Genomic DNA, 14,958 nt, shown 5'->3' with positions numbered 1-14,958 from the left:
GCAAAGTGGGTATATTTGGTATTACAAAAATAAAAGCAGTCAATTTAAGACAAAAAATATTTATTTTAATAAGGAGAGCATCTTTACCTTCCTAAATAAGTAAAAAAAAAGGGGTGTTAGGGGGACGGTGATTGTTCCATTGAATTGCTCGCCCAAAAAATAAGGCATTTTTTAACTACTTCATTTATATGTTGACAATTTTACATCGTAGTTAACAAATAATTACAACTTGGATGTTTAATTAAACAAAATAGCGAGCACTGAACCTTTCTCCGTCCTAAATCCTTTCAATTACTGTCCCTAAGATTCTTTATTTTGTGACGCTAAAATTAAAAATCCAAACATATAGGTACAATTAACAATAACTCAACAGTTGTCACCATAAATATCCATGCCCATACCATACCCATACACACATTATTTTACATGATTAACTTATTGTATTTCAAATACTGTATTTACAAAACTGCATGAAACTACAATGATTTTAAATTTATAATTTTACTGTTTTAAATTTGGATTTGTTATACAAAACAGTTTTTAATTAATTTTCAAATAACAGTATCTTTTAATAAAAAAAGGGAAACTTTACAAAAAACTTCATGATACTTCATAAACCAAATTTTATTACATTACAATTTTTAATATTACAGAACAGTAACAATATTTATACAATTTAGAATTAAAAAAAATAGTAGCCTAAAAGTAGTTTACATACTCCACAGTATGTAGAATAAAAACAATATTGTAATCAATAAATACTGAGTGTAGCTATGACTAGAACAAGTTAATAAAACTAAAACTATTATACTTTAAATAAAATTGTATAATTGTATGTAGTCCTGTATGGAGTACAGTTTTGGAAAATTTAATAGAATACAATCTGGAGTTGATTTAGAAGTAGTTTCAAGTAAAAATGTCAAAATGAACAGTAAATTTAAAAACACATCACGTCATCGTTCAATACTGATAGCCATTACATTAGGCCTACTACTTTAGAAGATGAATTAATTACTTCTTTTTAAAAGTTTGCACAATATTACTACTAATCATGATGCAGCCAACTGGCATCAATAAAATGTATTTATATAAAAAATCAACACGGTTATCTCCAAATAATCTACATTTTTATAGCCTACAGTTAATAAACCTACATTTTTTTGAATAAAAAGTTGCTTTCAAAATGTTGAAAAATGCTGCAATTGGTTTACTACATTTTCAATGAATATTCAAGGTTTCCCTGCAAATTAACAGTTTAAGAATCTACATTCTTATCTTTACACATTTTTCAGATTTATTAAATGTACAAAAAGGCCCTATGTACAATTTTTTATCCTCTTCTATTTTCCTAAGTTGGCAATGACGGCATACGTGTATTCATTAGTAGTGTTCTGTCCTCCTAGATCTTTAGTTCTGACCTATAAAATAAATAAAAAGAATTAATAAAAACAAAAATATCAAAAGTATTTGTAATTCAAATCAGAAATACATGTTAATTAATATCGTGGATATTGCTTACATTGACTAGAGATTTGACTTTAATAGGAAATCAATCCAAATAATAAAGTGAGGCCTCTCCTCCGCAAATTGTATTCAACTCCGAACCAACGATGTAAAGAACTACTGGATTGCGCTCTCAGTAGCACTGCTGGCGCTGTTTTCGGTCTAGCTCCCCCCACCAGTAGCTGACGCAGCCCTTACACTCACCACTATAAAACTCACCTTTTTAAGTTGCTGCTCTCTTGAAATATATAATGCAAAATATTTAATGAAATATATTAAATATTGTTAATGCATGCCAAACTCTTTTTACTAATCTAATCTTTATGTATGTTTATTTTCTTGCAGAAAACAACCCATTTGAAATCTTTGAAACCCGACTACATTTGTCCAGTTTTTACCGCAGTTTTTTGACATTAACGTGATGGGCCTACTTTTTTCTTTCGCTTTTTTGTTACCTACCTATTTTGTAAGATACATTGACATTACACATTGGAACAAAAAAGTATCGAGTTTACGTCAAACATAGGTCTGCGGCAAAAACTTGGCAAAATCATTCTATTCAAAAGTGTTTATATTGGTTTACTATTTTTGTTTGTTTAGTAAAATAGGTTTTAAATTACAAATATTCTACTTTCTATTTGTCCTTTATAACTACTTATCATGTTACCATGTGCAGTTTGGAACTAACTATATCAGTTGTCTAAAAACATCTACAGATCGAGTTTAGTGAATTTGTAGTTTTAAAGTATTCAGATGGGTTATTTTCTGCAAGAAACAAAAAACAGACATAAAGGTTTAAATACTAAAAAGAGTTTGACATCGACATGCGTTAGCAATATTTATCCCTATACATTTCAACAGGACAGCAACTAAAAATGTGCAATTAAAGTGGACCTCTTGTTAACTTCACGCCTTCACCAGCATACAAAGTAGCAAAGAAACTTGATAATATAATCAGAAATGAAATTATTTTAGAGAACAACCATAGCCTTAAAAATAGCCTAGAATTAATTGACAAAATGAAATTACTGTCAATAAAAAATAACCAAAGACTAGCATCATTCGATATTGTGAATCTTTATACAAATATTCCTATTAACGAAACAATAGACATCCTCAAACTGAACTTATTGAAGAATTCCAAACTTTCACCTGACGCAATAGATGATCTGATAAAACTAACAAATGTTGTTCTGAAACAGAATTATTTTAAATTTCAAAATAGCTTCTACATCCAAAAAGAAGGGTTAGCTAAGGGCTCCCCTCTATCAAGCATTTTGGCCGAAGTATTCTTAAATGAACTTGAAAACAGAACATTGTTCACAGACGCTAACCGTTACAGGGCTCGATCAACTTTCTCGACCTCACCATCTTTAAACAACATGACCACTTTGAATTTAAGATCTATAGAAAACCGACTTGCACTGACCAAACCATTAATTCAGAATCACACCATCCATACTCCCAAAAGATGGCTGCATACAACTGTTTTGTACACAGGTTATTGACAGTACCAATGAATACAAAAGATTATGAAGAGGAATTAAATACCATCAAAAACATAGCTGTAAAAAATGGATTCAAAAGTAGTATAGTAGATAAACTAGTAGCTAAACAGTTGAACAAAGATAAAAACAAAACAAAAGATCCTAAAACGTTTTTATCGGCTGACTGATATCATGGCCAAGAACAACATCACAGTGGCATTTAAATCTGTTAACAAACTTGGCTCTAAGTTAAAGGAACGTCCTCTCATATCTTCATCAAACTACGATAAGACAGGTGTTTACCAAATCAATTGCAGCAATTGTGATAGTTATTACATAGGCCAGACATCACGCTCTTTTGCAAAACGTTTTAAGGAACACATCCCCAAGAAAACCACGTCTACTCAATCATCAACTTTTGCAGAGCATTTAATCACAAACAACCATAGCTATTCCAACATCAACGATAACATGACTGTTCTACATTTTAATAATAACAAGTTTCAGATCAACACGCTAGAAGAATTCGAAATTTATAAGGCAGTCAAATCGGACAAACAAAACGTGCTAAACGACAAGCTTTCATTCGCATCTAATTTCATTTGCAACACTACAATAGAAATAATGGAAAGGGAGAGGGAGAAGAATGATACCCACAAACAACCTGTTACTGATAAGACGCACCGACCATAGTGCCCGGCAGTCTAGACGTAAACTCCCGCCGGTCACATCGTTAAAGCTAGGCCTAGGCATGCTTGTTACGTGTTTTAAATGTTTTTTATGTTTTGTAAATATTGTGATCTTTGACGACCTTCAGAAGAAGTGACAATGTCCTTGGGAAAACCTGAAGAAGGCTCCTTTGTGAGCCGAAACTAGTTGTTTCACAACCGATTGGATTATCGACATTACAGGTATTTAAACCACTTTAATTGTATCTTGATAATCCGGAGGCTACCCATTCGAAAAAATGAAAGTAAAAATGTGCCTTTTATATTTGTGAGTGTATGGGCTGCGTCGGCTTCTGCCAGTAGATGGTGCGGGAAGCTAGACCGCGCGGCCCAACACTGAGCCAGTGATCCATGAGTTGTTTATATCGTTGCTCCGAACAGGCGGTGAAAGAGATCATCTTGATCTTCTCCCTTGAAACTGTAGCCTCAAGAAATGAGCACTTCAAATCTGTAAAGATTTCCAGAGATAGCACTCCTCGAAAAAATGATTATTTTAAGAGACTTAAATCTGAACTGGATCAGCGTGTATCTAATGGAGAGCAAGACGTTACCATAATGGAGTCCCTCAAATTGTCAAGAATAAAAAAAAAACTAATTGAGATGAACAGTCCACCAATGCATGTTAGTTGTTATTACCAAGAATTTGAATGGTCTAAAGTCAAAATTGATCAACCTATCTCAGTCTAGCTCGCATGATATCATTGCATTCATTGAAACTTGAAACAAATTTGGATCCTTACGTTTAAGACTCGGAATTGGGCTTCGTTGGAGACAAATTATTATATATATATATATATATATCAGATGCGACAGAACATCGCCTTCAAGTGGCAAAAGAAGTGGTGGAGTAATGATTGCTGTGCATGAGATCATATCTTGTCACAACCTTGCTTCAACTGTAAGGAGCGTAGAGTATGTATTCTTATACCTTAACTTGTCCTCTCCAATGAATGGCTGTGTTTCTATCTACTGTGATGCAGTTATGTAATTGTGGTATCTAATAGGAGCCTGGAACATATACTGATACTTGGGGATTTTATTCTTCCACAGGTGAATTGGACTTTTCTTGAGAAGGAAAATGCAAAGGCACTAGGCAGTTCTTCTTGACTTATCGCTGACCTAGCAATAAGTCTCATCATGGTTCCATTTCAAATTTCATAGGTGTTGGATTGGGAATAGTAAAAAATATTTAAATTATAATAAAGACACCATGTTAACATGATCAATTAAAACAATGTATTGAAAAAGTAAAAAGAAAGAAATAATAACGTATCACAAATGCACGCACACATGATAGAGACGGTTCAAGGGAAAAAGTCTTAAAGTAGAGACAGTTCAAGGGAAAAAGTCTTAAAGTCTTCAACTACTGCCCGCCTTAAAGCAACAAAGGGCTTTAACCAAGGACCCATAAAAATTCTCATTAAAACTTCAATACTAAAAAATATTATTAGTAAGGCAGCTTAGAATCTTTTAGTCAAGTGGCAAAGGAAATACTTTTGTTATTGCTGGACGGGTCAGGTGTCCTGAAGACGTCTTGAGGTTCACAACACGGACGATCCCATCCTTTCCAGGATGGATGCCAGTTATACGGGCAAGAGGCCAATTTAGTGGTGGAGAAGAATCGTGCACCAAAACTAGATCTCCTATCTTCAGGTTTGGAGAATTTTTACAACATTTTGAGCGTTGTTGAAGCGTATGAATATATTCCAAGCTCCATCGTTTCCAAAGTTGTTGATGGAAAGCCTGTACTAATTGCCAATGTTTAAGGTGATTTGTTGGCACATCCATGACGTGAGGCTCTGGAACGGATGCCAGAGAAGTTCCGAGGAGGGCGTTAAGGCTGAAAGGTCAACTGGATCACTTGAGAGCGGAGTTAGCAGCCTGGAATTAAGCATGGCCTCAACTTGAGTGGTGAGCATGATGAATTTTGAAAGAATGAGAACTGTGTCACCCATGACACGTCGTAGATGATGTTTGGCGCTCTTCACTGCGCTTTCCCATAGTCCGCCTTGATGAGGAGCAGCAGAAGGATTGAAATGTAACTTGATTCCACGAGTAGAAGCGTAAGAGTGTTTTGTGCTTGAGGAGTTGTGAGGTGAGGTTTAACCAGTGTACGAAGAACTGCGTCAGCACTGACAAAATTCGTGCCACAATCACAATATATGTCCGCACAAAGTCCACGGGGGGAAACAAAGCGCGTTAGAACAGCTACTAATCCATCAGTGGTGAGATCTGTCACTTCTTCGAGGTGGACAGCCTTGGTCACCATGCAAATGAAGATGCGCAGATACACTTTTACAACTTTCACAGAATGGAGATTTAAGTTTTTAATTGTGAAGGACCCACAGTAGTCGATTCCTGTAGAGAGGAATGGTCGAGCAGGAGTGATTCGAGAGGAGGGTAGATCACTTATTAGCGGGTTTATTTCGGAAACATATAACACACTTGAATGTACGTGAGCGAATAACGCTACGTGCACAAAGAATTCGGACGGATTGAGTGATCAGAGCTTGAGTGAGTTGAGGTCCAGAGTGCAGGTGTGTGACATGGAAATGGTCCACTAGCAGGTCAACAACATGATGCTTCCTTGGTAGCAGCAATGGATTTTGAACATCAATTATCAATTATCAATTCAAAAGGTAGTGATGAATTGTTGAGACGACCACCAACACGAAAAAGTCCATCAGAGTCAAGAAATGGTTTTAAACGTTGTAGTTGGGTGGAGCAGTCACGCTTCTTTTGGAGGGACGAAATTTAATCTGCAAAGGTGGCTTGTTGAACAGGATGGAAGATCTTGAGACGAGCTTTGGAGATTTCAGACGATGAGTGAGGACATAGATGGTTACTTTAATGACGACAATTGTGAATGAAGCGGATAAGAAGAGCAACAATGCATTGGAGTTTGTTCCACGATGAGTAGGCAGAGAGAAGTTCCCACTCCTTTTGAGGAGCTGATGTAAGAACAACTATCTTCTGGATTTCTTCTGACGAAGAGAGGTCCTCCGGAGTGAAGTGCGAGGTAGGCCAATAAAAACGAAGCTCCTACTTAAAGCTTAAACCAAGGAGGGCCTGTCCACCAGAGCGGACGGTTGACAAGGAGAGAAGCAGAAATTCCTCTTGACGCACAGTCTGCAGGATTATCAGTACTTGATATGTGTCGCTAAGAGTCGATGGGAACAAGTTATTGAGTTTGAGAAACCCTGTTGGCTACATATGTCTTGAGTTTCTAGGGTGGAGTCCGTAACCATGCCAAGACTATCAAAGTTCTGAAGTGGTTTAGTACATCCATATGAGGTGTCCAGGACTTAGTCCGTTGTGGCTATTTCTGAAATTTTATGAAATTCGACCTCCAGTCAGGGCCGGTTAAACCCATACGCAAACTACGCGGTCGCATATGGTGCCACAAAAAAGTGGCACCATTGGGACAAAATTTTTTTTCAGAAGCCAAATTGGAAACAAATTTACTGACAAGTGAACAACTTAATTTTGTTTTTTTTTTCGCTCAGAGTTCAAGTACCCAAAGCACCACACCAAATAAATAAATAAATAATTCCTTATTGTCATAGAAAGTTTTGAATCATACCATAGCTAAAAAACAGATGACATTGTCAAAACTAACCTAAAATATACAATAATATGTCTTATGCACTATGTTGTAAAAATTTGCTGAACGATAAAAGTAAAAATGAATTTCTATGAATATTAAGATTAAGTCAAATAAGAACTTTGTACAAAATAAAAGTCATATTGTTCATTAGCTTCGTTAAGGTATTCATTTACACTGTAATATGTTTTACTAGTCAGGATTTATTATGAATTAAAGTTTTTAGAGTTGTGGGGTAGTTTATTAAAAAGCTTTTTCCCCATATACCGGTATTTAGGAGTTTTTTCTACAAGCTCCAAACGGTGTCTGAGGTATTGAAAATTATTCTTAAATCTAGTGTTTTAAATCAAAGGCATTTATTCTGTTTGTACCAACAGCACTTCAACTCAAGGACTCGAAGCATTGATTGCAGTTTCGATTTGTAGTGAGCAAGTACTTAGTTTCTTGTACTAGTTAGTACAAGTAGTAATTAGTACTAGTTAGTTCTTGTACTTAGTTTCTAGCTCGATCCGTCCAGAAAATCTGGAACTAGCAAACCCATAGGAAAAAGGAACATTTGGAGACCGGGAAAACTAGGTTTTACTACTATTACTGGGACCACTGGGAAAAATGTGTGATATATTTCACAGAAGTTCTGAGACCACCCTGAATGTGCCATATTAAAATGAATATAATAATTTATGTCATACCTTCCCATCTATGAGTACTTTGGCGATGGCACCTCTGATCATGTCAGCGTAGTGGTGAAGGTTGACATGGGCAAGCATCTTGGCGGCACACAGCATCATTGCCGTGGGGTTGGCTACGTTCTTGCCTACTGCCTCAGAGTAGGTGTGTCGTGCACCCTGAGAGACAAGAACATGATATAAACTGGCATGCCCACCCAAACACATTATGAGTTTTACTTACCATAGAGGTAATATTGTCTTATTTTCACTGCTAATTCTAGTTAATGACAAGGAGTAAGCTTTCCTATGAGTTTCTTACCGGCTCAAACACTGAGCACTCAGGACTGTAGGAGGCCCCAGCCACAACACCAGCTCCTCCCACCAGCCCAGAAGCCAGGTTGTCTATGATGTTGCCATACAGATTGGGCATCACCATCACATCAAACTGGTGCGGGTTGCTCACCATCTGCATCGTACAGTTGTCTACAATCATTGTCTCAAACTTTATCTTCGGATACAGCTTTGCCATCTACAAAAAAAAAAATATTTACATATCACATTAAGTTTTTCTGCAAATTCCCCCTAAAGGAAATACGCTATTGTACCACAGGTGACACAGGAGGACCTAGACCCGGAACCACTTTACTGTTTCAGGGTGTATACTATTTTATTAAAGTGAAATTCCAGGTTTTTTCCTGGTTTTTCGAAGTTTTTCCAGGTTCCCGCGTATTTGTTTGGTTCCACTTAAACTATAATCAATTTAAGACTTGCAGCTTAAGTATACAATACTAGCTGTACCCGCGGGCTTTGCCCCGTTTAACTTCATAAGTGAGCTCGTTCGCATGGCTCAATCACGTCCTGGTTGAAGTTCATTCGCTACGCTCACTCACTTTTAGGTTGGAGCTCCTTCGCTGCGCTCACTTGCCTTCAGGTTAGCTCGTTCGCTAAGCTAACTCACCACCAGGTTGAAGTTTGTTCGCTGCGCTCACTCACCTTTTGGTTGCAAATTAGCTGTTGTCATAAATGTAAAAGAAATAATAGTGATGCACCCTGTTGGTAATCCTTGTAACTTTAATGCTATTGAACATCATAGAACAGAACCAACTTGATTAATTGAAACAGCTGTTGTTAAGATTCATTAATTCCATTTAAATATGAGTACTCATATGGTTGACATGGGAAACTCCAGAGCCACTGGGGCGGAGCCCGAGAGTCCGATCAGAATAAAAACAACTTAGTTTGCCTATTTAATGCCTAAAGAATCAGTGTACCAAATTTCAGCCTCCTAGGTAAATGGGAAGTGGGAGAATTAGTGATGAGTTAGTCAGTCAGTGAGGGCTTTGCCTTTTATATATACAACTAGAGTACCCGTGCGGCTCAATGAGCCGCATAGTATGAAACATAACTCCGAGGAAAACGTTATGCTTAAATTAGAGTAATTCTACTTACATCTTAGAGTAGTTTAAACACTTGTTAGAAACTAATTTTAAAAACCTCTATTTGCGTTGTAAAAGGTTCAACCTACCTACATTATTTCTGTGCTCAGTTTTAACTGATAACTCCTAATGAATGCTAAACGATCTGCTTCAATTCGAGTTAACATGTTACAACAAAGTGTTTCCAGAATTGAGAATTAAAGAAAACTGTTGCCTTGCTGATAGCCTGTGTTAAGTAATTTAAGTTTGGGTCATTTTATTTCTTTGATTTGAGACTTCACTCTAAACAAACGAATTTTCTCCGTAGAGAATCCTGAAAAGGTGGGTGATATCAACCATTTTATGTGGTCCATTTTTTACCCACAAACTCTGGGTTACCAACTGGACAGCCTTAATCTGCGTTGAATAATAGGCTAAAGCAGCAACACCATTGAAAGATGGTTAACGTATTTTAACGTGTTGTCTGTCAGTCACAGTATATACCCCGCATCATAACGTTCTCACGTTGTTCAATGGAGTACCAAATTTTTGAAAGTATGGATTCTTTTGTCGAAATAGGTTGGATAACTCTTGTAGCTATAAAATTTGGATATCAATTTTCATTTTCTCTTTTTGAAAAGCGTATATTATTTGCCTCTCCTGAATCATAAAAATAAACTTGACCTTACATAAAACAATATGAAACAATATAAAACATTATTAGAGTAGTAATAATGTTAAAGGTACTATTCGATCGTTAAATACATGAACACTAATTCCTTCACTTATGTTTGATCTAATATTGCCACTAACTTTTTGAAACTTCTGATTTTTGATCTGAAATGTCTGGATTGTGTTGGTGAATTCAGTCCAAAAATTTGGTATATAAGTTTGTCAGAGATACGGGCAACACAACCTAGAAGTAAACAATCCATTTGCGTTTTTCTCAATTGAAGTAGACTGAGTAATACAGAAAGTTTACAATAAAAACATAAGGTCCGCAAAGATGTGGTATAATCTTACTACTTGAACTTATCATAGTCAATGCATTATTATAGTTTCTACTAAATGTTTTGAAATTTCTCGATCTGTAAGTGTCAGAAGTAAACAATTCTTGCATGCATTCATTTGATCTGTGATTAGCCAAGTTTACTTTACCAACGTGAAAACACTATGTGCTTCGTATATTTTCCACGACCAAAGTAAGTTGCATAGCATAACTGTCAAATATTATTCATCTCACCAAGTGAATTTGTATCTGGATGGGTATCTGTTAGACGGGGATCTGTTTTTCTACTCTCCTCATACACATAAGATATCTTATTATTAATTGTCTCCTCCTCCCGTTTTCAATGTTTCTTCTTTGAACTTGAGGCATTTTCTGTTCTTCCAACAAAACTGATAAACTGTTTAACATGGCCTTAACCTACTGAATATTACAAACAATAATATTTACTCCCAAAAAGCTAATGAGTTTCTTTTCATTAACAGCTGTTTTTTGTTTTTAAATTTGTTCTGTGTATTTCTTATGGGGGAAACCCGACCTTTGAGAGGGTCTCACGCTCTTAAGAGTAGGAATTTTAAAATTGTAAAACCTTATTGCAAAACTACATATTGAGACGAATCTTTCGACACCTTAAACGTTGAAATTGGTCCACAAATAAGGGAGGAGTTGCCTTAACAAAAAACAGCTTCACGTATTATATATATAGATATAAACTTACATCAAATTTGTTTCAAAGTCCAGTGAGCTAGTGTTGAAAAAGTAATAATCCTTATTATAGTAATAATTTTCATTATCATCATTACTTAAGGCCACGGAAACATCGTCTCTCTCGATAGCAGCAAAATCCTGAATATTTCCTGCGGTCGTGTGGTCGCTTCCCACAGTGACGTAAATGTCATCACAGTCTTACGTTATCATAGAAAAATCATGGACATCTCCCGCGGTATGTATACATTATCGCCGTCTCTCGCGATCACGGAAACGCAATCATTGTCATCCACGATCGCGGCAAAATCACGAAAATCTTCCGCGGCCGTGTCTACATCATCATCGTCTCCCGCGGTCACGTAAACGTCATCGTCGTCTCCCGCGGTCACGGAAACGTCATCGTCGTCCCCCGCGGTCACGGAAACGTCATCGTCGTAGGTCGCAATCGCGGCAAAATCATGAGCATTTCACGCGGCCGTGTAGAAATCATCATCGTCATCTTTCGCGGTCACGGCAAATCATGAAAATCTTCCACGGCCGTGGAAAAAAAAACATGGCCGAGAAATCATCATTGACTCCAGCGGTTAGGGAAACGAAATCGTCGAAGTACGCGATCGCGGTAAAATCATGAATATTTACCGCAGCCATGTAAACATCATCGTCGTCTCCCGCGGTCACGGAAACGTCATCGTTGTCGTTCGCAATAGCGGCAAATCATGAACATTTCCCGCGGACGTGTAGATGTCATTGTCATATCCCGCGATCACTGAAACGTCATCGTCGTCGCCCGCAATCGCGGCAAGACGCATTTAACGACTACAATCTTCTACCGGGGCTAAAATAAAAATCCCGGAATCGGTCCAAAAATCCCGGCTTTTTCCAGGTCCCTTCAAATTCAAGGTTATTTCCCGGTTCTCCCGGTTTTCCCGGTTGGTATACAGCCTGTGTTTCTTTTTGGTGTCCCCACAGGCCAAGAGAACTATTCTTAACATATTTATAAATGTTTTTTATAAGTTAAAATGTTTATATGTCAGTACCAAAATTTATCAATTCTGAAATTTGATCGTGTTACCAATACCTGAAAAATCAATACTTAATACCGATACAATTTTTGTATAGTTTCACTAAATATTATGAATAGATTGTTTATACTACACCAACCCCTGTCTTTATCTCGTTCCATAAAGTAATTTTGAGATAATGGGTTGTTTTAAAGTAAAGAAAAAATTAATACAGTAGTGATGAATTCTAACTAGACGATTTAAGTTTAAACCCTTCTAAACACAGTGAATAACTACCATATCAAAAGTAAATGAAGATCTAAAATAAATCAAAAAGACAATTTTACTATAACTAGAGGTTTGCCAGCCTGATATTTTTAGTCAAGCCAAACTTGAGGTAATATCGTAATCATCTCCCGCAGTGGAGACGTCATCATCGTCTTCTGGGATCACCTAAAAATCCTGAATAACTTCCTCAGCCACCACTGAAACATCATCACTGTTTTTCACAGACGTGTATACATTAACATCGTCTTCCGCGATCTTGGCAAAATTCTGATTTCTGCCACCATGGAGACATCATCATCTTCTCCCGTGGTCACGCAAACCTCATCATCCTCTTGCGCGATCGCGACATACAGAACTTCCACAATTCAATTGACTCCCATTTCAAGGGGTTTTCATTCACATTTTAGGTTAGTTTTTTGTTAGCAATACTAAGTTTTACAAGCAAAGTGCAGTTGTTTATTTTGTAAGTTTTAAGGGTATAAACATTTTGGTTTCTTGACAGATGTAACATTAGGTTCTCTGATTATAAATTTCCAACTTGACACAAACTGTAAACATAGGTGCTTTACATGGTAAAAGAACAAGGTATTATTGTCAATTGTCACAACTTTATTTAGTAATAATAAATATAGTTAAGTGAATAAAGCAAATAAAGTAAATAATAAATTTGACATCACAACCAACCTCTGTGCAACTTCTCAAGAACAACCCATCTCCCAACTTCATGATGTTGGCTTTGTGGACTGCGGTGACCTTCTTACGGTTGTTTTTGGTGGCATAATCAAATGCAAACTTAGCGATTCTTGAAGATTTAGTTGCTGTTACAATCTTCAGACACTCCACAACTCCCTACGACAAACCATAACTCAGTGATGTATTATGTATCAGGTGGCTCCACAGCAAGCAGTTTTGAAAACTTGTTGTAATATTGTTGACTTACACTTACAGTTACAGTATTAAAATATATTAAATATGTACAGTATTAAAACATCTACAATAATTGGTAATTCGAAAATGAGGTCTAGCAGCTGCTAAGTGACAATAAAGTTAAATACCTACCAACAAATTTGGTGGCTCTTACTTTGAAAGTAGAATAGTTCATAGAAAAATGTTGCAACTCACTTTTTAGTACAACACTTTATTGAAGAAATACACTTTCATTTAAATAACAGATTAACAGAAAAATACTTTAGTTGAGTAAAAGTTAAATATCAGGTAGACAAGTTAACGTCATTGTTTTAAAAAATAACTTAGGCTACAAAGATCTAACCTAACCTTGACACTTTCATGTTCCAAAGCTGAGTACTCCCCCTCAGTTTGTTCTCTGATGACAACACAGTCAATGTTTTTGTGTCTCATCGTGATGCCAGGAAGAGACTTGACATGGACCACGTTGGCGTACAGGTCCAGAGCTTTGCGCAGCTTCATGTTCAAAGTCTCCAGCTCACCAGTGTGACTGTAGTCTGGGGTGGCCAAGATACCCTGATATTTCATCATATTATTAATTACTCTAAGAATTTCTTTTTTGCAACACATATATCTTTGCACAGTTAAATTATCTATCAATAATGTATTATTTTCCCATCAACTTACAGAAAAACGGAAATGCATTTAATAGTAATTATGTGACGCAAAATTCTAGGGGGGGAATAAAGTAGTATTCACCTAAGTCAGGCTAGGCCTACCCCTAGAACCGGCCACACTCAAATTTCTTCCCCGGAGTGCTCAGAAGGAGCCGAGAAAAATCCAGAGGTCGATACAAAGTTGTCACGGCTTTGACTGATCAATTTATTAAAATTTAATCGAAGGCTCAGAGCTCTAGAAGCGCTCAGGCAATCCTGCAGACGCCCAGTTGGAGCTATATCATCCCAGCCTTCGTAAAAGTGTTTTGGTAAATTTTGCCTAACTTTTAGAATGTCTCTGTAGGGCCGACGAGTATCCAATCTTAAGCCAATGTCATTTAAATACTCGTAATAAACTGTAAACTATCTGGCTAAAGACGGTGGTAGATAATAAAATTGAATCTAATGTAAAAAGCAATTCCTACAGAGTCGTCGGGCCTAATTAATATAATCGAATGGAGAATTTATCGTGGGATGATTTAAAATGGATTCAATATTAATATTCGTAGCTGTTTGATTGTTCAAATCGGCTGCTCCCAAGACTTGATTCTTTCACCCGCCAAAGACGGGGTTTAGAACTTAGACGACAAGTCTCGGGGTATTAAAACGGTGAAAACGAGATATAATTTAGACGTAATAATTATTTGTTAAGCGAACGGATAAATCGTAATTTCGAAAATAATTAATTATAATTAAATAAACGATAGCCACCGCTAGTCACTGGCGGGTCAAGACTCCAATCGGCGAAAACTAAGTTATTAAAATTTAGGAAATTAAAATCGAACTTGAACGGGTAAACAATAAGTGGCAGACAAGTATGCGTATGTTAAAAGAAAATTTAGATGAACGTAAGAAAGCCTAAAAACGTAGCTAACCTGAATCAATGGGTAACGTAGTATTGTATGGCGTGATCTTAATTCGTGTTAGA

The 14,958-nt window shown here is 36.6% G+C and overlaps 1 protein-coding gene across 1 annotated transcript in view; it reads right to left on the bottom strand.

Moving 5' to 3' along the window:
• Window positions 1-608: 608 nt before the first annotated feature.
• Window positions 609-14,958, bottom strand: part of LOC128983384 (isocitrate dehydrogenase [NAD] subunit beta, mitochondrial) — a 48,236-nt gene continuing 33,886 nt past the window's right edge. The window contains exons 5-9 of the mRNA XM_054402648.1: window positions 13,684-13,890; window positions 13,093-13,257; window positions 8,310-8,519; window positions 8,012-8,167; window positions 609-1,418 (exon numbers count right to left, since the gene is read on the bottom strand). Of these exons, the coding sequence (XP_054258623.1) occupies window positions 1,341-1,418; window positions 8,012-8,167; window positions 8,310-8,519; window positions 13,093-13,257; window positions 13,684-13,890 (816 nt within the window). The 3' untranslated portion in view covers window positions 609-1,340. The remainder of the gene's footprint in view (window positions 1,419-8,011; window positions 8,168-8,309; window positions 8,520-13,092; window positions 13,258-13,683; window positions 13,891-14,958) is intronic.

The sequence above is a fragment of the Macrosteles quadrilineatus genome, unplaced genomic scaffold, assembly GCF_028750875.1.
Source record: "Macrosteles quadrilineatus isolate MER2022 unplaced genomic scaffold, UCM_ALF_1.0 Scaffold_1__1_contigs__length_201487025, whole genome shotgun sequence".
Lineage (NCBI taxonomy): Eukaryota > Metazoa > Arthropoda > Insecta > Hemiptera > Cicadellidae > Macrosteles > Macrosteles quadrilineatus.
This window is presented reverse-complemented; position numbering and strand designations above follow the sequence as displayed.